This window comes from Echiichthys vipera (genome assembly GCF_963691815.1).
Source record: "Echiichthys vipera genome assembly, chromosome: 7".
In the NCBI taxonomy this organism is placed as follows: domain Eukaryota; kingdom Metazoa; phylum Chordata; class Actinopteri; order Perciformes; family Trachinidae; genus Echiichthys; species Echiichthys vipera.
The window spans coordinates 3,062,359-3,086,637 of NC_139832.1; the positions used below are offsets into that span (position 1 = coordinate 3,062,359).

At 44.6% G+C, this 24,279-nt stretch overlaps 4 protein-coding genes across 4 annotated transcripts; all 4 read left to right on the forward strand.

Moving 5' to 3' along the window:
• Positions 1 to 1,568: 1,568 nt before the first annotated feature.
• On the forward strand, positions 1,569 to 4,285 carry LOC310949240 (E3 ubiquitin-protein ligase TRIM21-like; the record flags this gene model as incomplete). Its single annotated transcript, XM_083916605.1, has 2 exons — positions 1,569 to 1,673; positions 2,633 to 4,285. The coding sequence occupies exon 2, from the start codon at positions 2,642 to 2,644 to the stop codon at positions 4,283 to 4,285; it is 1,644 nt and encodes a 547-aa protein (XP_083772731.1). The 5' UTR covers positions 1,569 to 1,673; positions 2,633 to 2,641.
• A 5,138-nt stretch (positions 4,286 to 9,423) lies between these two features.
• Positions 9,424 to 11,928, forward strand: LOC310949256 (E3 ubiquitin-protein ligase TRIM21-like). The gene is made up of 2 exons (XM_083916627.1): positions 9,424 to 9,470; positions 10,126 to 11,928. Exon 2 carries the CDS (start codon positions 10,135 to 10,137, stop codon positions 11,776 to 11,778), a length of 1,644 nt encoding a protein of 547 aa, XP_083772753.1. The 5' UTR covers positions 9,424 to 9,470; positions 10,126 to 10,134; the 3' UTR covers positions 11,779 to 11,928.
• A 1,115-nt stretch (positions 11,929 to 13,043) lies between these two features.
• Positions 13,044 to 16,775, forward strand: LOC310949255 (E3 ubiquitin-protein ligase TRIM21-like). The gene is made up of 3 exons (XM_083916626.1): positions 13,044 to 13,179; positions 13,855 to 14,063; positions 14,719 to 16,775. The coding sequence occupies exon 3, from the start codon at positions 14,728 to 14,730 to the stop codon at positions 16,369 to 16,371; it is 1,644 nt and encodes a 547-aa protein (XP_083772752.1). The 5' UTR covers positions 13,044 to 13,179; positions 13,855 to 14,063; positions 14,719 to 14,727; the 3' UTR covers positions 16,372 to 16,775.
• Positions 16,776 to 21,505: 4,730 nt separating this feature from the next.
• LOC310949566 (E3 ubiquitin-protein ligase TRIM21-like) lies at positions 21,506 to 23,860 on the forward strand (the record flags this gene model as incomplete). The annotated part of the gene is made up of 2 exons (XM_083917049.1): positions 21,506 to 21,552; positions 22,208 to 23,860. The coding sequence occupies exon 2, from the start codon at positions 22,217 to 22,219 to the stop codon at positions 23,858 to 23,860; it is 1,644 nt and encodes a 547-aa protein (XP_083773175.1). The 5' UTR covers positions 21,506 to 21,552; positions 22,208 to 22,216.
• Positions 23,861 to 24,279: the final 419 nt, after the last annotated feature.

Sequence of the window (24,279 nt, forward strand, 5' to 3'; positions counted from 1 at the left end):
GAGCAGTAAATGACAATCTGCTGCCCGACAAAACCAGAAATGAGCTGGCAGAAGAAAGAAGGGGCGGACGCAGTCGCGCTCATGTAATGATGTCGAATCAGAGGCCACTAAGAGGACACTTTTCCTCCCCAGGCTTTAATGTGCGATACTCATCAGCCTCTCCGCCTCAAATAGAAAGTGACGTGCCGGGTCCCTGCCTGTTTCTGGGGAAAGTGAGAATTTCAATTACCTCGCCTCAGCGGCGGCCAATCTTAATAACTTCTTTCTTAATTCGTGTTCACGTTGGCGTTGAGGCGTTGCATCCAGGCGTTTCCCCCTCACAACGGGCTGCCGAATACGAGACTGGCACCACTTAGCTCCATCAGGACCCCCCCCTCCCGTTTGCTGCTATCGCCCTGCTCCTGTGGAATAAAGGTCAAGTAATCAGGCATCTGGAAGGACAGCTCATTTGTCATCCCTTGATAAATGCTTCAGCGGCTAATCTGTGGAGCAGGACCCCGCCGCGCCGCCCCTCCCCCCCCCAAAACAGAAAGGTTAACCGATTCAAAACAGGAAGCGATGGAGGACGATGGCGCCGAGAGCAGCAGGTGCAGCGGCGGGAAGAATAAAACTTCACTTTGATTCAATTGTTTGGTGGCTATTTCTGGACCAGTGGATTGCGGGAAGGCTTCGACAATAACCTCCTCCCCGCCGCTTAATGACATCAGACCGCAGCGAACATTAACTGTGACACGACATTAGCAGCGATGAGGCGCTACGTTTCACCGCAGGAAAGAAAAGCTGCGGCCTCCGTCTCCCCTTTCACTTTCGCTCCTTCAACAGATTCTCCTCCCGTCTGCTAAAAGTCAACCTAACAGTGGCAGAGCGCGGAGATAAGGCTCGCTGAATCCGTATCCTCTTTTAAATCACTTCTTAAAACTCACTTTTATAGACTTGCCTTCTTGTGACGTCATCCTTTTATCCTCTTTTATCGCCTCTTTATGTTTTTATCTTTCTTTGAAAGCACCTTAAGCTAATAATGATTCTCCTTTGTCCATTAAAGAAGCCCCTTCTTTCTTTACACACACACGTATGCTTATTTTGATTTGCACTGTCAAAGTACTTTGTAAACTGCTTATTTTAAAAGGTCCACTTCCACCACCTCAACGCTCGGCCCTACGTGGAATACACGCGAAAGACAGACGGTGAACACACACTCATTAAAGTGCATTTATGTACGTAGTTATATGTGAAAACAGTGAATGAGGACAACCTGAAATAACAGTAGCAAAAAAAGCCGCCACACACACACACACACACACACACACACACACACACACACACACACACACACACACACACACACACACACACACACACACACACACACACACACACACACACACACACACACACACACGCACACGCACACGCACACACAATCGTGGTATTAGTGCTTTGACTTCAGTAAAGGATGTGAACACTTCCTCCTTCTCTCCCTCTTGGCGACGGGCCACTGAGGTGGAGCTACACTGAAACCTAAGGGCGTCAACGTGACCGACAGGAAAGTGAAAGTTACTGTGAGCAACAGCAGAGCCGCCGTCGAGACGAGTCTCCGTGTTTCTCTCTAAAGAAACATTCAACTGAACCCAGCAGCTTTTTCTCAACTACAGCAGAATCTCTGCCAAACACTGGTGAGTTCACTGAACTACACAGATTAAATGCACTCACTAAATATTCAGTCAAAGTTCAGTTCAAACCAGAATCGGACTGTTTAGTATCTGATTTAACAGATAAATATCATAGAAATGTGTCATTTTAGATCGACACAACATGTACGTTCATCCTGAAATAAAAAACAGGTGAAAAACAAACCACTGTTACACACTTTGACAAGTAGCCTTGAACTTTTGAACCCTTCTTTATCAGCCTCACTGATACTGCTGTCTGCTTTTATTGCAGCTAATGTTTAACTGTGTTTGGAAAACCTACTCAAGACATGAGCACTGCTTGGACAGGAAGCTCCACTCGGGGAAAATGTTTCATTGAGGTCCATCAGTGGCTTTTGAGGTTGTGCAGAGAAAAGTTTAAGTATATTTCCTCTGAACATGCAGCAATGACGACTGCATGTTTTCTTCTGCACATTGAATGCATCTGATTCTGACATTTGCACAGAGAGCGGGGGAGATATAAACTCTATCAGTCTAAAAGGGGCTTTGCCGGTTCAGGCTGGACAATAAAGGAGTAGTGCCGCATCCCAACCAAGTTTTCACCTTGATGATTGAGCTTTATCCCATCTTTCCCCCACTAGTGGATGGAGAACAGAGAGAGAGACCATCCTTTGCCCTGTTAGAAAGCTGGAGTTGTTCATCATGGCAACACGGGCCCACAGGGTAACAGACCGCCTCTTTGCCCACGCTAAACAGCAGTGTCTGGGAAGACCAGTGTCAATGGCAAGACTGTCTTACCGAGTCCCCATACATATGGAACCACAACTGAACTACACATCTGATTTCTTCTTCACTTGAAGCAAATGAAATAACATGATACAAGATGACTCTCTGTATATTCCACTGAGCATAGTTTGATTTTATTAAAGAACTGATCCAAATATATGCAATTAATGTTTTGTTTGTTCACTTTTTGTCCTCAGAGTGTAGATATGTCTGCTGCCAGCTGTCTGCTGACTGAAGATCAGTTTCTGTGCTCCATCTGTCTGGATGTGTTCACTGATCCAGTCAGCACACCATGTGGACACAACTTCTGCAAAACCTGCATCACCGAACACTGGAACATTCAAGTCCTGTATCATTGTCCCAACTGTAAAGCGGTGTTTGATCGAAGACCCAAACTGCAGGTCAACACTTTCATCTCTGAGATGGCTGCTGAGTTCAGACAGTCAGCTCAACAGGAAGCCAGCAGCAGCAGCTCAGAGAAACAAGTGTCCAAACCAGGAGACGTTCCCTGTGACGTCTGCACTGGAACCAAACTGAAGATCCTTAAGTCCTGCCTAGTGTGTCTGGAGTCTTATTGTGAGACTCACCTGGAGCCTCATCTGATGAGGTCAGGCCTAAAAAAACATCAGCTGATCGACCCTGTGGAGAACCTGGAAGGCAGGATGTGTACGAAGCACGATAAACTGCTGGAGCTGTTCTGTAAGACCGACAAGATATGTGTCTGCATGCTCTGCACTGTTTTAGACCACAAGACACATGATGTTGTTCCTCTGAAAGAAGGATGTGAAGAAAAGAAGGCAGAGCTGGGGAAGACAGACGCTGAAACTCAGCAGATGATCAAGGAGAGACGACAGAAGATTCAGGAGATCAAACAGTCGGTGCAGCTCAGTAAGAAAGGTGCAGACAGAGAGATGGCAGATGGTGTTCAGGTCTTCACCGCTCTGAAGGAGTCTGTTGAGAGAAGCCAGGCCGAGCTCATGGACACGATCAAGGAGAAGCAGAGAAAGACAGAGAAACAGGCTGAAGGCTTCATTAAAGAGCTGGAACAGGAAATCTCTGAGCTGAAGAAGAGAAGCACTGAGGTGGAGCAGCTCTCACAGTCTGAAGACCACCTCCACCTCCTCCAAAGCTTCACATCTCTGAACCCTGCTCCACCCACCAAGGACTGGACACGAGTCAGGGTCGGTCCACCTTCATATGAGGGGACTGTAGTGAGAGCTGTGAATCAGCTGGAGGAGACGCTCAGGAAACAGATGAAGAAGCTGTTTGAGGTCGAGCTGAAGAGGGTCCAGCAGTCTGCAGTGGACGTGACACTTGATCCTGATACAGCACATCCTTATCTCATCCTGTCTGATGATAGGAAACAAGTTAAATGTGGTGATGTAACGAAGAATCTCCCAGACAATCCAGAGAGATTTGATACTTGTGCTATTGTTTTAGCAAAGCAGAGTTTCTCTTCAGGAAGATTTTATTACGAGATTAAGGTTAAAGGGAAGACTGTGTGGGATTTAGGAGTGGTCAGAGAGTCGATCAACAGGAAGGGACATATCACAGCGAGACCTCAGAAAGGTTTTTGGACGATATGTTTGAGGAATGAAAATGAGTACAAAGCTTTTGCTGGCCCTGCCGTCCTTCTGTCTCTGAAGTCTGGTCCTGAGAAGGTGGGGGTGTTTGTGGATTATGAGGAGGGTCTGGTCTCCTTTTATGATGTTGATGCTGCAGCTCTGATCTACTCCTTTACTGGCTGCTGCTTCACTGAGAAACTCATCCCATTCTTAAGTCCCAGTCTTAACTTTGGTGGTAAAAACTCTGCCCCTCTGATCATCTCTCCTGTTTATCACACTGAGTAGAACAAACACTGGATTTCATTAAAGAAGAAAAGAAAAGTTTCACTCTAATTTAATGTAATAAATGTATATTATTGCAGAGTGACTAATTTAGGTAGTTAGTATCTAAAAAACTGCATTACCTGCCTTCAAGAAGCATTTTATACTGACACATTACTGGGGTTACGTCATGAACACTTTATGTTCATAAAAGGTTTTCAAAATAAGATATTTAAGGGTTTTAGTTTTAAGGATTTCAGGAAACATCAATAGATGTCTGTCTGGTATTTTTTCAAGGGAAGAATAAAGATAAAATCATGATAAATAATTGTATATAAGTGTTGAAAACTCAAGGGAAACTGATGCTAAAACATTCAGCTGCTGTGGTTTAAAACACCTGAGAAGTACTAAAGTTTTGTCTCAAGTACTTTTTGTGATATTTAATTTCTTTTTTAATGTCCTCGTCTCTGCAGACAGTTTGTATCGCTCCAACAACTCAACAAATACTCAACAGAAATAAAAACAAAGAAAGTTTCCACTGGATTGTCTTTTTTAAATGTTTACTCAATGACTACATGATAGTATTCAAGATTCAAGATTCAAGAAGCTTTATTTATCCCGAGGGAAATTATTGTGCAACAGTTTCATACAAAGGCGGAAAAGGATCAGAGTAACAATAAGCATAAAAACATAAATCAAATCAAAATAAAGCTAACGTCAGATAAATCAGATAAATCAAGCAATGAACCAAGTGTGACAGAGTGCAACAGATGTCGTGGTTAAGCGTAGGTATATACAATATACAACAATACGCAGCGTGCAGTTTAGCAGCAGATTGAAATAAAATAAGTACAAACTAGATAAGTGAGAAGGAGCGATAAGTTATAAGTGTTAAAAATGTTAAAAATGTAGCAGCATGTCCTACAGAACTAAAGTGACAGTATGGCACAGTGGAGTGTAGCAGCATTTCGTACTTCAGTCAGTTACAGTAAACCACAGTGAAATGTAGCAGCATGTCCTAAAGCACAGTAAGTGTATCAGCAGATAGTTACAGTAAACCATTAATAAATAAATAAAGTGATGTAGTGGTGATATAAGTGACAGTGTCGAATAGCAGCATTACTTACTGAAGTAAGTGACAGTACAACTGAATAAAGTACAACTGAATAAAGTGATGCAGTGATGGTAAATAGTGACAAAGTGACATTTTCAGGATACAGTGTCTCCACTGTTCCTCACCTGACCGGGGGGAGATGAATTATAAAGTTTGATGGCCGCCGGAAGAAAAGACTTCCTCCGGCGTTCAGTATTACACCGGGGGAGAATGAGTCTATGGCTGAATGTGCTTTTGCTGGAGGTCAGCAGCTGATGGAGAGGGTGAGAGTTATTGTCCAGGATGCTGTGCAGTTTAGACAGCATCCTCCTCTCAGACACCGCCACCAAAGAGTCCAGTGTGACCCCCAGGACGGAGCCAGCCTTCCTGATGATCTTACTGATCCTCTTTGCGTCTGCTGCCCTCAGTCTGCTGCCCCAGCACACAACAGCAAAGAAGATGGCACTGGCTACCACTGACTGGTAGAACATCCTCAGCATGGTGTTACAAACATTGAATGACCGGAGCCTCCTCAGGAAATAGAGGCGACTCTGGCCCTTCTTGTATACAGCCTCAGTGTTCTTGGAAAAGTCCAGTTTGTTGTCCAGGTGTACTCCAAGATATTTGTAATCCTGGACAACATCCACAGTCAGTCCGTTGATGGAGATGGGTGTGGGGGCAGATTTACTCCTGCGGAAATCCACCACTAGCTCCTTTGTCTTGGTGGCGTTTAGAATCAGGTGATTAGCTGCACACCAGTCGACAAAGGAGTCCACAACGCCCCTGTATTCCTCCTCCTTCCCCTCACTGACACAGCCAACAATTGCAGAATCGTCTGCAAACTTCTGCAGGTGGCAGGACTCAGAGAGGAACTGAAAGTCTGAGGTGTACAGGGTGAACAGAAATGGGGAAAGAACAGTACCCTGTGGAGCTCCAGTGCTGCAGACCACGGTGTCAGACACTCCGTCCTGCAGTCTGACATACTGTGGTCGACCCGTCAAGTAATCCGTAATCCAGGAAACCAGGGGAGGGTCCACCTGCATCGCCGTCAGCTTCCGTCCCAGCAGAGCAGGCCGGATGGTGTTGAACGCACTTGAGAAGTCCATGAACAAGATTCTCACTGTGGTCCCCGCTCTGTCCAGGTGGGCGCAGGCACGGTTGAGCAGGAAGATGATAGCATCCTCCACTCCTAGTCTCGGCTGGTAGGCAAACTGTAGAGGGTCCAGTGATGAGCTGACCAGGGGCCGAAGAAGTGAAAGAACCAGCCTCTCCAGGGACTTCATCAGGTGCGACGTCAGCGCCACCGGTCTGTAGTCTTCTGAGGTGCTGGGACGCACCTTCTTTGGTAATGGTACCAGGCAGGATGTATTCCACAGCACAGGGACCTTCTCGAGACTCAGGCTGAGGTTGTAGATGTGCTGCAGGACTCCACACAGCTGGATTGCACAAGTTTTGAGGACCCTCGGGCTGACACCGTCGGGACCCGCTGCCTTGCCTGGGCGGAGTCTGCACAGCTCCTTCCTCACCTGCTCTGCAGTGAAGGTCTGTCTGCTGTGTGTGTTGGTGGGGGTGGAGAGAGGTGATGGCGGGGGGGAGGGGACAGGTAGGGCAAAATCAGGAAGGAATTGAGGGGGAGGTGTCAGCAGGGTTGGAGGTTTGGAGGTGGGTGGTTGTAGAGGAGCCGTGGGGAGGTGGTCCAGAGCCCTTTCATCAAATCTGTTGAAGAACAGATTTAGCTCATTGGCACGTTCAGTACCACCTCCTACCGTCTGGCTACCAGATGGTTTGTAGCCAGTGATGCTCCTCATGCCGCTCCACACGTCCTTTAAGTTGTTCTGCTGGAGTTTGTGCTCCAGCTTCCTCCTGTAGGTGTCTTTGCCCTGTTGGATCCTCTCCTTCAGCTCCCTCTGGACCTGCCTCATCTGCTCTCTGTCCCCCTCTCTGAAGGCCCTCTTCTTCGCATTCAGCAGGGCCTTGATGTCTCTGGTGACCCACGGCTTGTTATTTGGGAAACAGAGTACAGTCTCTGTAGGAACAACGCTGTCCACACAGAAATTGATGTACCCTGTTATGCAGTCCGTGAGATCATCAAGGTCCTCCCCATGTGAATTACAGAGCAAATCCCAGTCTGTTAGTTCAAAGCAACCCTGTAAAGCTTCGTCAGTCTCCTGTGACCATCTCCTCACAGTCCTGGTGGTCACAGGAAGCCGCTGGACTTGGGGCTTATACAGGGGCTGCAGATGGATGAGGTTGTGATCTGATCTTCCAAGAGGAGGAAGGGCAGTGGAGCTGTAAGCCTCCTTAACATTAGCATACAGCAGGTCCAGTGTCTTGTTTTCCCTGGTGGGACAGTCCACAAACTGCTTGAAAGTGGGCAGTGTTGCAGCCAGAGTGATGTGGTTGAAGTCCCCAGATATTGCAATGAATGCGTCTGGGTGCCGTGTCTGAAGTCCCGCGACAACGGTGTGGATGACGTCACTCGCGCGCGCCGCGTTTGCAGTCGGAGGAACGTAAACAACCAGAACGATCACGTGTGAAAACTCCCTCGGCAGATAATATGGCCGCAGACTCACGGCAAGCAGCTCAATGTCCGGGCTACACACACGCTCCTTTACAGTAACGTGTCCAGGATGACACCACTTGTTGTTAATAAGAATAGCAAGTCCCCCACCTTTCCTCTTGCCACTCTCACGGTGACTCCTGTCCGCCCGAACAGTCTGAAAGCCGTCCACAGTTACGTTCGAGTCCGGGATGTCCTCGTGGAGCCACGTCTCCGTGAAACACAGCACACTGCTCACACGATACATCCACTGAGTCTTCACCAGGCCCGCCAGCTCGTCCATCTTATTAGCCAGCGACCTCACGTTCCCCATGGTGATGGAAGGGAGAGATGGTTTATATCTCCTCTTCTTTTCCCGTTGTTTACGTCCAGCCTTACATCCCCTGTACTTTCTCCTCAGTTCTTTGGGGATTTCAGGCCTCTCCCGCATTAGCGCCGTCGGTGCTAGCGACAACAGCTGTTCACGGGTGTAAACAATGGAGCCGCCGCATTGTTGTGTCCAGACGGAGACGCGGTCGGCAAAAATAGTCCCAAGAATGAGACAAACGGACAAAAAACACGTAAGAAAGTTCACGAACATAGTTGGCTAAGGTTAGCACTACGACTTACAGGAAAAAGTACTAATAAAAAGACAGTAAAATAAGATAAAATAGCAAAAAAGTGCGGAAAGGAGAGGGAGCAACTGTTGCTGGCTGCCGCTTTACACAGCGCCGGAACCGGAAGGTACTTCTACTTTTTCTCCTATTTCATGTAACTTTATACATCTCAGAGGTAAATATTTTACTTTGTACTCTATTACATTTGTCTGCAGCTTTAGTTTCTTTACAGATGACAGGTTTTCATCTCCTTCATGTCCAGGGAAACCATGAATCCCAAAAATGTGTTAATGTTGAATGTTGTTAATGCCACACTATAAGCATATGGTGATCTTAGAGAATATGAGACATTGCTGCAGATTAAACTACCTAAACAGGATATAGAGCCGTTAAAATGAGCAAGAACTTAAAAATCTACAGCAGGAAAATGCAACGAACACATTAATGCAGCAGGAATATTCATCCAGAACCATCAGATATAACAGCTAAAGACTGATTGGGAACATTTTCCTCCAGTCAATGTTTTTACTTCTCATACTTTAACTAAACTCTACAAATGTGCCATAAGGCTAATTTCTAATTTGTTGTCCCTCTGCCAGTTCATACATTAAAGTAACAACAAAAGCAAATGACAATGGCAGCTATCGCCAACATGCGGATGTATTAAAAGCAAGTGAAGTGAAGCACAGGTAATGATTTAAGTTATTAATAGAAAGCAAACATCTTAAGACAACATTTAATCACCTTGCAGGACCTGCTCTCCCTCTTGGTGACGGGCCACTGAGAGGTGGAGCAACACTGAAACTTAAGGGCGTCAACGTGACTAACAGGAAAATTAAAGTTACTGTGAGCAACAGCAGAGCCGCCGTTGAGACAAGTCTCCGTGTTTCTCTCTAAAGAAACATTCAACTGAACCCAGCAGCTTTTTCTCAACAACAGCAGAATCTCTGCCAAACACTGGTGAGTTCACTGAACTACACAGATCAAATGCACTCACTAAATATTCAGTCAAAGTTCAGTTCAAACCAGAATCGGACTGTTTCATATCTGATTTAACATATAAATATCATAGAAATGTGTCATTTTAGATCGACACAACATGTACGTTCATCCAGAAATAAAAAACAGGTGAAAACCAAACCTCAGTGACTGAACTCTTGCTTGCTAAAGCACCTAGCATTAGCTAAAGCAGCTAGCATTAGCTCAAACTAACTTACAAGCCTGTGTTCTGCATGAACTCAAATCAACTCAGAGCAAATGTTTCACTGGAGGTCCATCGGTGGCCTTGGAGGTTGTGGAGAGATATTATATTTTATAACATTTCCTGCAGTCTAGAGCAGTATCTTTTACTTTTCTTCTGCACATAAAATGTCTCTGATTGACTACTCTTTGTGTTTTTATTTTAATTTACTTGAATAACAACCAGCAGCTAATAGCTAAATGCTGCAGCAGTAATATGTAACTGGCAGCATGCAGAGATCAGACAGAGGAAGCCTTCAGAAATTATGTAAAACCACAGAGGAAAAAAAAGGCAGTCACCTCCATTTATATACTATAATATTCTATTAATCATATATTGATTTTATTGTACAACTAAATAACTTTTTGTCCTCAGAGTGTAGATATGTCTGCTGCCAGCTTCCTGCTGACTGAAGATCAGTTTCTGTGCTCCATCTGTCTGGATGTGTTCACTGATCCTGTCACCACACCATGTGGACACAACTTCTGCAAAACCTGCATCACAGAACACTGGAACATTAAAGTCCCGTATCAGTGTCCCAACTGTAAAGCTGTGTTTGATCGAAGACCCAAACTGCAGGTCAACACTTTCATCTCTGAGATGGCTGCTCAGTTCAGACAGTCAGCTCAACTGGAAGCCAGCAGCAGCAGCTCAGAGAAACAAGTGTCCAAACCAGGAGACGTTCCCTGTGACGTCTGCACTGGAACCAAACTGAAGGCCCTGAAGTCCTGCCTGGTGTGTCTGGAGTCTTATTGTGAGACTCACCTGGAGCCTCATCTGATGAGGTCAGGCCTCAAAAAACATCAGCTGATCGACCCTGTGGAGAACCTGGAAGGCAGGATGTGTACGAAGCACGATAAACTGCTGGAGCTGTTCTGTAAGACCGACCAGATATGTGTCTGCATGCTCTGCACTGTTTTAGACCACAAGACACACGATGTTGTTCCTCTGAAAGAAGGATGTGAAGAAAAGAAGGCAGAGCTTGGAAAGACAGACGCTGAAACTCAGCAGATGATCCAGGAGAGACGACAGAAGATTCAGGAGATCAAACAGTCGGTGCAGCTCAGTAAGAAAGGTGCAGACAGAGAGATGGCGGATGGTGTTCAGGTCTTCACCGCTCTGAAGGAGTCTGTTGAGAGAAGCCAGGCAGAGCTCATGGACACGATCAAAGAGAAGCAGAGAAAGACAGAGAAACAGGCTGAAGGCTTCATTAAAGAGCTGGAACAGGAAATCTCTGAGCTGAAGAAGAGAAGCACTGAGGTGGAGCAGCTCTCACTGTCTGAAGACCACCTCTACCTCCTCCAAAGCTTTACGTCTCTGAACGCTGCTCCACCCACCAAGGACTGGACACGAGTCAGGGTCTGTCCACCTTCATATGAGGGGACTGTAGTGAGAGCTGTGAATCAGCTGGAGGAGACGCTCAGTGAACAGATGAAGAAGCTGTTTGAGGTCGAGCTGAAGAGGGTCCAGCATTCTGCAGTGGACGTGACACTTGATCCTGATACAGCACATCCCGACCTCATCCTGTCTGATGATGGGAAACAAGTTAAAGATAGTGATGTAACGAAGAATCTCCCAGACAATCCAGAGAGATTTGATACTTGTGTTATGGTTTTAGCAAAGCAGAGTTTCTCTTCAGGAAGATTTTATTACGAGATTAAGGTTAAAGGGAAGACTGAGTGGGATTTAGGAGTGGTCAGAGAGTCAATCAACAGGAAGGGAGATATCACAGCGAGCCCTCAGGAAGGTTTTTGGAGGATATGTTTGAGGAATGAAAATGACTACCAAGCTTGTGCTGACCCTGACGTCCTTCTGTCTCTGAAGTCTGGTCCTGAGAAGGTGGGGGTGTTTGTGGATTATGAGGAGGGTCTGGTCTCCTTTTATGACGTTGATGCTGCAGCTCTGATCTACTCCTTTACTGGCTGCTGCTTCACTGAGAAACTCATCCCATATTTAAGTCCCAGTCTTAACTATGGTGGTAAAAACTCATCCCCTCTGATCATCTCTCCTGTTGATCACACTGAGTAGAACAAACACTGGATTTCATTAAAGAAGAAAAGAAAAGATTCACTCTAATTTAATATAATAAATGTATATTATTGCAGAGTGACTAATTTAGGTAGTTAGTATCTAAAAAACTGCATTACCTGCCTTCAAGAAGCATTTTATATCGACACATTACTGGGGTTACGTCATGAACACTTTATGTTCATAAAAGGTTTTCAAAATAAGATATTTAAGGGTTTTAGTTTTAAGGATTTCAGGAAAAATCAATAGATGTCTATCTGGTATTTTTTCAAGGGAAGAATAAAGATAAAATCATGATAAATAATTGTATATAAGTGTTGAAAACTCAAGGGAATCGGATGCTTAAACATTCAGCTGCTGTGGTTTAAGACACCAGAGAAGTACTAAAGTGTTGTCTCAAGTACTTTTTGTGATATTTAATTTAATCTTTAATGTCCTCGTCTCTGCAGACAGTTTGTATCGCTCCAACAACTCAACAAATACTCAACAGAAATAAAAACAAAGAAAGTTTCCACTGGATTGTCTTTTTTTAAATGTTTACTCAATGACTACATAATAGTATTCATTCGAGGTACTTCTACTTTTTCTCCTATTTCATGTAACTTTAAACATCTCAGAGGTAAATGTTTTACTTTGTACTCCATTACATTTGTCTGCAGCTTTAGTTTCTTTACAGATGACAGGTTTTCATCTCCATGTCCAGGGAAACCATGAATCTCAAAAATGTGTTGATGTTGAATGTTGTTAATGCCACACTATAAGCATATGGTGATCTTATAGAATATGAGACATTGCTGCAGTTTAAACTACCTAAACAGGATATAAAGCCGTTAAAATAAGCAACAACTTAAACATCTACAGCAGGAAAATGCAACAAACACATTAATGCAGCAGGAATATTCAACAGGAACCATCAGATATAACAGCTAAAGACTGATTGGGAACATTTTCCTCCAGTCAATGTTTTTACTTCTCATACTTTAACTCAACTCTACAAATGTGCCATAAGGCTCATTTCTAATTTGTTGTCCCTCTGCCAGTTCATACATTAAAGTAACAACAAAAGCAAATGACAATGGCAGCTATCGCCAACATGCGGATGTATTAAAAGCAAGTGAAGTGAAGCACAGGAAATGATTTAAGTTATTAATAGAAAGCAAACATCTTAAGACAACATTTAATCACCTTGCAGGACCTGCTCTCCCTCTTGGTGACGGGCCACTGAGAGGTGGAGCAACACTGAAACTTAAGGGCGTCAACGTGACCGACAGGAAAATTAAAGTTACTGTGAGCAACAGCAGAGCCGCCGTCGAGACAAGTCTCCATGTTTCTCTCTAAAGAAACATTCAACTGAACCCAGCAGCTTTTTCTCAACAACAGCAGAATCTCTGCCAAACACTGGTGAGTTCACTGAACTACACAGATTAAATGCACTCACTAAATATTCAGTCAAAGTTCAGTTCAAACCAGAATCGGACTGTTTCATATCTGATTTAACATATAAATATCATAGAAATGTGTCATTTTAGATCGACACAACATGTACCTTCATCCAGAAATATAAAAACAGGTGAAAGCCAAACCTCAGTGACTGAACTCTTGCTTGCTTAAGCAGCTAGCATTAGCTAAAGCAGGTAGCATTAGCTCAAGCTAACTTACAAGCCTGTGTTCAGTATGAAATCAATTTCAACTCAGAGCAAATGTTTCACTGGAGGTCCATCGGTGGCCAACTTAAACATCTACAGCAGGAAAATGTAACATACACATTAATGCAGCAGGAATATTCATCCAGAACCATCAGATATAACAGCTAAAGACTGATTGGGAACATTTTCCTCCAGTCAATGTTTTTACTTCTCATACTTTAACTAAACTCTACAAATGTGCCATAAGGCTCATTTCTAATTTGTTGTCCCTCTGCCAGTTCATACATTAAAGTAACAATAAAAGCAAATGACAATGGCAGCTATCGCCAACATGCGGATGTATTAAAAGCAAGTGAAGTGAAGCACGGGAAATGATTTAAGTTATTAATAGAGAGCAAACATCTTAAGACAACATTTAATCACCTTGCAGGACCTGCTCTCCCTCTTGGTGACGGGCCACTGAGAGGTGGAGCAACACTGAAACCTGAGGGCGTCAACGTGACTAACAGGAAAGTTAAAGTTACTGTGAGCAACAGCAGAGCCGCCGTCGAGACAAGTCTCCGTGTTTCTCTCTAAAGAAACATTCAACTGAACCCAGCAGCTTTTTCTCAACAACAGCAGAATCTCTGCCAAACACTGGTGAGTTCACTGAACTACACAGATTAAATGCACTCACTAAATATTCCGTCAAAGTTCAGTTCAAACCAGAATCGGACTGTTTCATATCTGATTTAACATATAAATATCATAGAAATGTGTCATTTTAGATCGACACAACATGTACGTTCATCCAGAAATATAAAAACAGGTGAAAGCCAAACCTCAGTGACTGAACTCTTGCTTGCTTAAGCAGCTAGCATTAGCTAAAGCAGGTAGCATTAGCTCAAGCTAACTTACAAGCCTGTGTTCAGTATGAACTCAATTTCAACTCAGAGCAAATGTTTCACTGGAGGTCCATCGGTGGCCTTGGAGGTTGTGGAGAGATATTATATTTTATAACATTTCCTGCAGTCTAGAGCATTATCTTTTACTTTTCTTCTGCACATTAAAATTCCCTTATTGACTACTCTGTGTTTTTATTTTAATTTACTTGAATAACAACCAGCAGCTAATAACCAAATGCTGCAGCAGTAATATGTAACTGGCAGCTTGCAGAGATCAGACAGAGTAAGCCTTCAGAAATTATGTAAAACCACAGAGGAAAAAAAAGGCAGTCACCTCCATTTATATACTATAATATTCTATTAATCATATATTGATTTTATTGTACAACTAAATAACTTTTTGCCCTCAGAGTGTAGATATGTCTGCTGCCAGCTTTCTGCTGTCTGAAGATAAGTTTCTGTGCTCCATCTGTCTGGATGTGTTCACTGATCCAGTCAGCACACCATGTGGACACAACTTCTGCAAAACCTGCATCACCGAACACTGGAACATTCAAGTCCCGTATCAGTGTCCCAACTGTAAAGCGGTGTTTGATCGAAGACCCAAACTGCAGGTCAACACTTTCATCTCTGAGATGGCTGCTCAGTTCAGACAGTCAGCTCAACAGGAAGCCAGCAGCAGCAGCTCAGAGCAACAAGTGTCCAAACCAGGAGAAGTTCCCTGTGACGTCTGCACTGGAACCAAACTGAAGGCCCTGAAGTCCTGCCTGGTGTGTCTGGAGTCTTATTGTGAGACTCACCTGGAGCCTCATCTGACGAGGTCAGGCCTCAAAAAACATCAGCTGATTGACCCTGTGGAGAACCTGGAAGGCAAGATGTGTACGAAGCACGATAAACTGCTGGACCTGTTCTGTAAGACCGACCAGATGTGTGTCTGCATGCTCTGCACTGTTTTAGACCACAAGACACACGATGTTGTTCCTCTGAAAGAAGGATGTGAAGAAAAGAAGGCAGAGCTGGGGAAGACAGACGCTGAAACTCAGCAGATGATCCAGGAGAGACGACAGAAGATTCAGGAGATCAAACAGTCGGTGCAGCTCAGTAAGAAAGGTGCAGACAGAGAGATGGCAGATGGTGTTCAGGTCTTCACCGCTCTGAAGGAGTCTGTTGAGAGAAGCCAGGCCGAGCTCATGGACACGATCAAAGAGAAGCAGAGAAAGACAGAGAAACAGGCTGAAGGCTTCATTAAAGAGCTGGAACAGGAAATCTCTGAGCTGAAGAAGAGAAGCACTGAGGTGGAGAAGCTCTCACAGTCTGAAGACCACCTCCACCTCCTCCAAAGTTTCACGTCTCTGAACGCTGCTCCACCCACCAAAGACTGGACACGAGTCAGGGTCGGTCCACCTTCATATGAGGGGACTGTAGTGAGAGCTGTGAATCAGCTGGAGGAGACGCTCAGGAAACAGATGAAGAAGCTGTTTGAGGTCGAGCTGAAGAGGGTCCAGCAGTCTGCAGTGGACGTGACACTTGATCCTGATACAGCACATCCTTACCTCATCCTGTCTGATGATAGGAAACAAGTTAAATGTGGTGATGTAACGAAGAATCTCCCAGACAATCCAGAGAGATTTGATACTTGTGCTATTGTTTTAGCAGAGCAGAGTTTCTCTTCAGGAAGATTTTATTACGAGATTAAGGTTAAAGGGAAGACTGTGTGGGATTTAGGAGTGGTCAGAGAGTCGATCAACAGGAAGGGACATATCACAGCGAGACCTCAGAAAGGTTTTTGGACGATATGTTTGAGGAATGAAAATGAGTACAAAGCTTTTGCTGGCCCTGCCGTCCTTCTGTCTCTGAAGTCTGGTCCTGAGAAGGTGGGGGTGTTTGTGGATTATGAGGAGGGTCTGGTCTCCTTTTATGATGTTGATGCTGCAGCTCTGATCTACTCCTTTACTGGCTGCTGCTTCACTGAGAAACTCATCCCATTCTTAAGTCCCAGTCTTAACTTTGGTGGTAAAAACTCTGCCCCTCTGATCATCTCTCCTGTTTATCACACTGAGTAGAACAAACACTGGATTTCATTAAAGAAGAAAAGAAAAGATTCACTCTAATTTAATATAATAAATGTATATTATTGCAGAGTGACTAATTTAGGTAGTTAGTATCTGAAAAACTGCATTACCTGCCTTCAAGAAGCATTTTATACTGACACATTACTGGGGTTACGTCATGAACACTTTATGTTCATAAAAGGTTTTCAAAATAAGATATTTAAGGGTTTTAGTTTTAAGGATTTCAGGAAACATCAATAGATGTCTGTCTGGTATTTTTTCAAGGGAAGAATAAAGATAAAATCATGATAAATAATTGTATATAAGTGTTGAAAACTCAAGGGAAACTGATGCTAAAACATTCAGCTGCTGTGGTTTAAAACACCTGAGAAGTACTAAAGTTTTGTCTCAAGTACTTTTTGTGATATTTAATTTCTTTTTTAATGTCCTCGTCTCTGCAGACAGTTTGTATCGCTCCAACAACTCAACAAATACTCAACAGAAATAAAAACAAAGAAAGTTTCCACTGGATTGTCTTTTTTAAATGTTTACTCAATGACTACATGATAGTATTCAAGATTCAAGATTCAAGAAGCTTTATTTATCCCGAGGGAAATTATTGTGCAACAGTTTCATACAAAGGCGGAAAAGGATCAGAGTAACAATAAGCATAAAAACATAAATCAAATCAAAATAAAGCTAACGTCAGATAAATCAGATAAATCAAGCAATGAACCAAGTGTGACAGAGTGCAACAGATGTCGTGGTTAAGCGTAGGTATATACAATATACAACAATACGCAGCGTGCAGTTTAGCAGCAGATTGAAATAAAATAAGTACAAACTAGATAAGTGAGAAGGAGCGATAAGTTATAAGTGTTAAAAATGTTAAAAATGTAGCAGCATGTCCTACAGAACTAAAGTGACAGTATGGCACAGTGGAGTGTAGCAGCATTTCGTACTTCAGTCAGTTACAGTAAACCACAGTGAAATGTAGCAGCATGTCCTAAAGCACAGTAAGTGTATCAGCAGATAGTTACAGTAAACCATTAATAAATAAATAAAGTGATGTAGTGGTGATATAAGTGACAGTGTCGAATAGCAGCATTACTTACTGAAGTAAGTGACAGTACAACTGAATAAAGTACAACTGAATAAAGTGATGCAGTGATGGTAAATAGTGACAAAGTGACATTTTCAGGATACAGTGTCTCCACTGTTCCTCACCTGACTGGGGGGAGATGAATTATAAAGTTTGATGGCCGCCGGAAGAAAAGACTTCCTCCGGCGTTCAGTATTACACCGGGGGAGAATGAGTCTATGGCTGAATGTGCTTTTGCTGGAGGTCAGCAGCTGATGGAGAGGGTGAGAGTTATTGTCCAGGATGCTGTGCAGTTTAGACAGCATCCTCCTCTCAGACACCGCCACCAAAGAGTCCAGTGTGACCCCCAGGACGGAGCCAGCCTTCCTGATGATCTTACTGATCCTCTTTGCGTCTGCTGCCCTCAGTCTGCTGCCCCAGCACACAACAGCAAAGAAGATGGCACTGGCTACCACTGACTGGTAGAACATCCTCAGCATGGTGTTACAAACATTGAATGACCAGAGCCTCCTCAGGAAATAGAGGCGACTCTGGCCCTTCTTGTATACAGCCTCAGTGTTCTTGGAAAAGTCCAGTTTGTTGTCCAGGTGTACTCCAAGATATTTGTAATCCTGGACAACATCCACAGTCAGTCCGTTGATGGAGATGGGTGTGGGGGCAGATTTACTCCTGCGGAAATCCACCACTAGCTCCTTTGTCTTGGTGGCGTTTAGAATCAGGTGATTAGCTGCACACCAGTCGACAAAGGAGTCCACAACGCCCCTGTATTCCTCCTCCTTCCCCTCACTGACACAGCCAACAATTGCAGAATCGTCTGCAAACTTCTGCAGGTGGCAGGACTCAGAGAGGAACTGAAAGTCTGAGGTGTACAGGGTGAACAGAAATGGGGAAAGAACAGTACCCTGTGGAGCTCCAGTGCTGCAGACCACGGTGTCAGACACTCCGTCCTGCAGTCTGACATACTGTGGTCGACCCGTCAAGTAATCCGTAATCCAGGAAACCAGGGGAGGGTCCACCTGCATCGCCGTCAGCTTCCGTCCCAGCAGAGCAGGCCGGATGGTGTTGAACGCACTTGAGAAGTCCATGAACAAGATTCTCACTGTGGTCCCCGCTCTGTCCAGGTGGGCGCAGGCACGGTTGAGCAGGAAGATGATAGCATCCTCCACTCCTAGTCTCGGCTGGTAGGCAAACTGTAGAGGGTCCAGTGATGAGCTGACCAGGGGCCGAAGAAGTGAAAGAACCAGCCTCTCCAGGGACTTCATCAGGTGCGACGTCAGCGCCACCGGTCTGTAGTCTTCTGAGGTGCTGGGACGCACCTTCTTTGGTAATGGTACCAGGCAGGATGTATTCCACAGCACAGGGACCTTCTCGAGACTCAGGCTGAGGTTGTAGATGTGCTGCAGGACTCCACACAGCTGGATTGCACAAGTTTTGAGGACCCTCGGGCTGACACCGTCGGGACCCGCTGCCTTGCCTGGGCGGAGTCTGCACAGCTCCTTCCTCACCTGCTCTGCAGTGAAGGTCTGTCTGCTGTGTGTGTTGGTGGGGGTGGAGAGAGGTGATGGCGGGGGGGAGGGGACAGGTAGGGCAAAATCAGGAAGGAATTGAGGGGGAGGTGTCAGCAGGGTTGGAGGTTTGGAGGTGGGTGGTTGTAGAGGAGCCGTGGGGAGGTGGTCCAGAGCCCTTTCATCAAATCTGTTGAAGAACAGATTTAGCTCATTGGCACGTTCAGTACCACCTCCTACCATCTGGCTACCAGATGGTTTGTAGCCAGTGATGCTCCTCATGCCGCTCCACACGTCCTTTAAGTTGTTCTGCTGGAGTTTGTGCTCCAGCTTCCTCCTGTAGGTGTCTTTGCCCTGTTGGATCCTCTCCTTCAGCTCCCTCTGGACCTGCCTCATCTGCTCTCTGTCCCCCTCTCTGAAGGCCCTCTTCTTCGCATTCAGCAGGGCCTTGATGTCTCTGGTGACCCACGGCTTGTTATTTGGGAAACAGAGTACAGTCTCTGTAGGAACAACGCTGTCCACACAGAAATTGATGTACCCTGTTATGCAGTCCGTGAGATCATAAAGGTCCTCCCCATGTGAATTACAGAGCAAATCCCAGTCTGTTAGTTCAAAGCAACCCTGTAAAGCTTCGTCAGTCTCCTGTGACCATCTCCTCACAGTCCTGGTGGTCACAGGAAGCCGCTGGACTTGGGGCTTATACAGGGGCTGCAGATGGATGAGGTTGTGATCTGATCTTCCAAGAGGAGGAAGGGCAGTGGAGCTGTAAGCCTCCTTAACATTAGCATACAGCAGGTCCAGTGTCTTGTTTTCCCTGGTGGGACAGTCCACAAACTGCTTGAAAGTGGGCAGTGTTGCAGCCAGAGTGATGTGGTTGAAGTCCCCAGATATTGCAATGAATGCGTCTGGGTGCCGTGTCTGAAGTCCCGCGACAACGGTGTGGATGACGTCACTCGCGCGCGCCGCGTTTGCAGTCGGAGGAACGTAAACAACCAGAACGATCACGTGTGAAAACTCCCTCGGCAGATAATATGGCCGCAGACTCACGGCAAGCAGCTCAATGTCCGGGCTACACACACGCTCCTTTACAGTAACGTGTCCAGGATGACACCACTTGTTGTTAATAAGAATAGCAAGTCCCCCACCTTTCCTCTTGCCACTCTCACGGTGACTCCTGTCCGCCCGAACAGTCTGAAAGCCGTCCACAGTTACGTTCGAGTCCGGGATGTCCTCGTGGAGCCACGTCTCCGTGAAACACAGCACACTGCTCACACGATACATCCACTGAGTCTTCACCAGGCCCGCCAGCTCGTCCATCTTATTAGCCAGCGACCTCACGTTCCCCATGGTGATGGAAGGGAGAGATGGTTTATATCTCCTCTTCTTTTCCCGTTGTTTACGTCCAGCCTTACATCCCCTGTACTTTCTCCTCAGTTCTTTGGGGATTTCAGGCCTCTCCCGCATTAGCGCCGTCGGTGCTAGCGACAACAGCTGTTCACGGGTGTAAACAATGGAGCCGCCGCATTGTTGTGTCCAGACGGAGACGCGGTCGGCAAAAATAGTCCCAAGAATGAGACAAACGGACAAAAAACACGTAAGAAAGTTCACGAACATAGTTGGCTAAGGTTAGCACTACGACTTACAGGAAAAAGTACTAATAAAAAGACAGTAAAATAAGATAAAATAGCAAAAAAGTGCGGAAAGGAGAGGGAGCAACTGTTGCTGGCTGCCGCTTTACACAGCGCCGGAACCGGAAGGTACTTCTACTTTTTCTCCTATTTCATGTAACTTTATACATCTCAGAGGTAAATGTTTTACTTTGTACTCTATTACATTTGTCTGCAGCTTTAGTTTCTTTACAGATGACAGGTTTTCATCTCCTTCATGTCCAGGGAAACCATGAATCCCAAAAATGTGTTAATGTTGAATGTTGTTAATGCCACACTATAAGCATATGGTGATCTTAGAGAATATGAGACATTGCTGCAGATTAAACTACCTAAACAGGATATAGAGCCGTTAAAATGAGCAAGAACTTAAAAATCTACAGCAGGAAAATGCAACGAACACATTAATGCAGCAGGAATATTCATCCAGAACCATCAGATATAACAGCTAAAGACTGATTGGGAACATTTTCCTCCAGTCAATGTTTTTACTTCTCATACTTTAAACTCTACAAATGTGCCATAAGGCTAATTTCTAATTTGTTGTCCCTCTGCCAGTTCATACATTAAAGTAACAACAAAAGCAAATGACAATGGCAGCTATCGCCAACATGCGGATGTATTAAAAGCAAGTGAAGTGAAGCACAGGTAATGATTTAAGTTATTAATAGAAAGCAAACATCTTAAGACAACATTTAATCACCTTGCAGGACCTGCTCTCCCTCTTGGTGACGGGCCACTGAGAGGTGGAGCAACACTGAAACCTAAGGGCGTCAACGTGACTAACAGGAAAGTGAAAGTTACTGTGAGCAACAGCAGAGCCGCCGTTGAGACAAGTCTCCGTGTTTCTCTCTAAAGAAACATTCAACTGAACCCAGCAGCTTTTTCTCAACAACAGCAGAATCTCTGCCAAACACTGGTGAGTTCACTGAACTACACAGATCAAATGCACTCACTAAATATTCAGTCAAAGTTCAGTTCAAACCAGAATCGGACTGTTTCATATCTGATTTAACATATAAATATCATAGAAATGTGTCATTTTAGATCGACACAACATGTACGTTCATCCAGAAATAAAAAACAGGTGAAAGCCAAACCTCAGTGACTGAACTCTTGCTTGCTAAAGCACCTAGCATTAGCTAAAGCAGCTAGCATTAGCTCAAACTAACTTACAAGCCTGTGTTCTGCATGAACTCAAATCAACTCAGAGCAAATGTTTCACTGGAGGTCCATCGGTGGCCTTGGAGGTTGTGGAGAGATATTATATTTTATAACATTTCCTGCAGTCTAGAGCAGTATCTTTTACTTTTCTTCTGCACATAAAATGTCTCTGATTGACTACTCTTTGTGTTTTTATTTTAATTTACTTGAATAACAACCAGCAGCTAATAACCAAATGCTGCAGCAGTAATATGTAACTGGCAGCATGCAGAGATCAGACAGAGGAAGCCTTCAGAAATTATGTAAAACCACAGAGGAAAAAAAAGGCAGTCACCTCCATTTATATACTATAATATTCTATTAATCATATATTGATTTTATTGTACAACTAAATAACTTTTTGTCCTCAGAGTGTAGATATGTCTGCTGCCAGCTTCCTGCTGACTGAAGATCAGTTTCTGTGCTCCATCTGTCTGGATGTGTTCACTGATCCTGTCACCACACCATGTGGACACAACTTCTGCAAAACCTGCATCACAGAACACTGGAACATTAAAGTCCCGTATCAGTGTCCCAACTGTAAAGCTGTGTTTGATCGAAGACCCAAACTGCAGGTCAACACTTTCATCTCTGAGATGGCTGCTCAGTTCAGACAGTCAGCTCAACTGGAAGCCAGCAGCAGCAGCTCAGAGAAACAAGTGTCCAAACCAGGAGACGTTCCCTGTGACGTCTGCACTGGAACCAAACTGAAGGCCCTGAAGTCCTGCCTGGTGTGTCTGGAGTCTTATTGTGAGACTCACCTGGAGCCTCATCTGATGAGGTCAGGCCTCAAAAAACATCAGCTGATCGACCCTGTGGAGAACCTGGAAGGCAGGATGTGTACGAAGCACGATAAACTGCTGGAGCTGTTCTGTAAGACTGACCAGATATGTGTCTGCATGCTCTGCACTGTTTTAGACCACAAGACACACGATGTTGTTCCTCTGAAAGAAGGATGTGAAGAAAAGAAGGCAGAGCTTGGAAAGACAGACGCTGAAACTCAGCAGATGATCCAGGAGAGACGACAGAAGATTCAGGAGATCAAACAGTCGGTGCAGCTCAGTAAGAAAGGTGCAGACAGAGAGATGGCGGATGGTGTTCAGGTCTTCACCGCTCTGAAGGAGTCTGTTGAGAGAAGCCAGGCCGAGCTCATGGACACGATCAAAGAGAAGCAGAGAAAGACAGAGAAACAGGCTGAAGGCTTCATTAAAGAGCTGGAACAGGAAATCTCTGAGCTGAAGAAGAGAAGCACTGAGGTGGAGCAGCTCTCACTGTCTGAAGACCACCTCTACCTCCTCCAAAGCTTTAGGTCTCTGAACGCTGCTCCACCCACCAAGGACTGGACACAAGTCAGGGTCTGTCCACCTTCATATGAGGGGACTGTAGTGAGAGCTGTGAATCAGCTGGAGGAGACGCTCAGTGAACAGATGAAGAAGCTGTTTGAGGTCGAGCTGAAGAGGGTCCAGCATTCTGCAGTGGACGTGACACTTGATCCTGATACAGCACATCCCGACCTCATCCTGTCTGATGATGGGAAACAAGTTAAAGATAGTGATGTAACGAAGAATCTCCCAGACAATCCAGAGAGATTTGATACTTGTGTTATGGTTTTAGCAAAGCAGAGTTTCTCTTCAGGAAGATTTTATTACGAGATTAAGGTTAAAGGGAAGACTGAGTGGGATTTAGGAGTGGTCAGAGAGTCAATCAACAGGAAGGGAGATATCACAGCGAGCCCTCAGGAAGGTTTTTGGAGGATATGTTTGAGGAATGAAAATGACTACCAAGCTTGTGCTGACCCTGACGTCCTTCTGTCTCTGAAGTCTGGTCCTGAGAAGGTGGGGGTGTTTGTGGATTATGAGGAGGGTCTGGTCTCCTTTTATGACGTTGATGCTGCAGCTCTGATCTACTCCTTTACTGGCTGCTGCTTCACTGAGAAACTCATCCCATATTTAAGTCCTAGTCTTAACTATGGTGGTAAAAACTCTGCCCCTCTGATCATCTCTCCTGTTGATCACACTGAGTAGAACAAACACTGGATTTCATTAAAGAAGAAAAGAAAAGATTCACTCTAATTTAATATAATAAATGTATATTATTGCAGAGTGACTCATTTAGGTAGTTAGTATCTAAAAAACTGCATTACTGGCCTTCAAGAAGCATTTTATACCGACACATTACTGGGGTTAAGTCATGCACACTTTATGTTCATAAAAGGTTTTCACAATAAGATGTTTAAGGGTTTTAGTTTTAAGGATTTCAGGAAACATCAATAGATGTCTGTCTGGTATATTTTCAGGGGAAGAATAAAGATAAAATCATGATAAATAATTGTATATAAGTGTTGAAAACTCAAGGGAATTGGATGCTAAAACATTCAGCTGCTGTGGTTTAAAACACCAGAGAAGTACTAAAGTTTTGTCTCAAGTACTTTTTGTGATATTTA

Excerpts from the sequence above, each read along its gene's own strand:
- LOC310949255 (XM_083916626.1), top strand. The coding sequence starts at position 14,728 with ATGTCTGCTGCCAGCTTTCTGCTGTCTGAAGATAAGTTTCTGTGCTCC.
- LOC310949256 (XM_083916627.1), top strand. The coding sequence starts at position 10,135 with ATGTCTGCTGCCAGCTTCCTGCTGACTGAAGATCAGTTTCTGTGCTCC.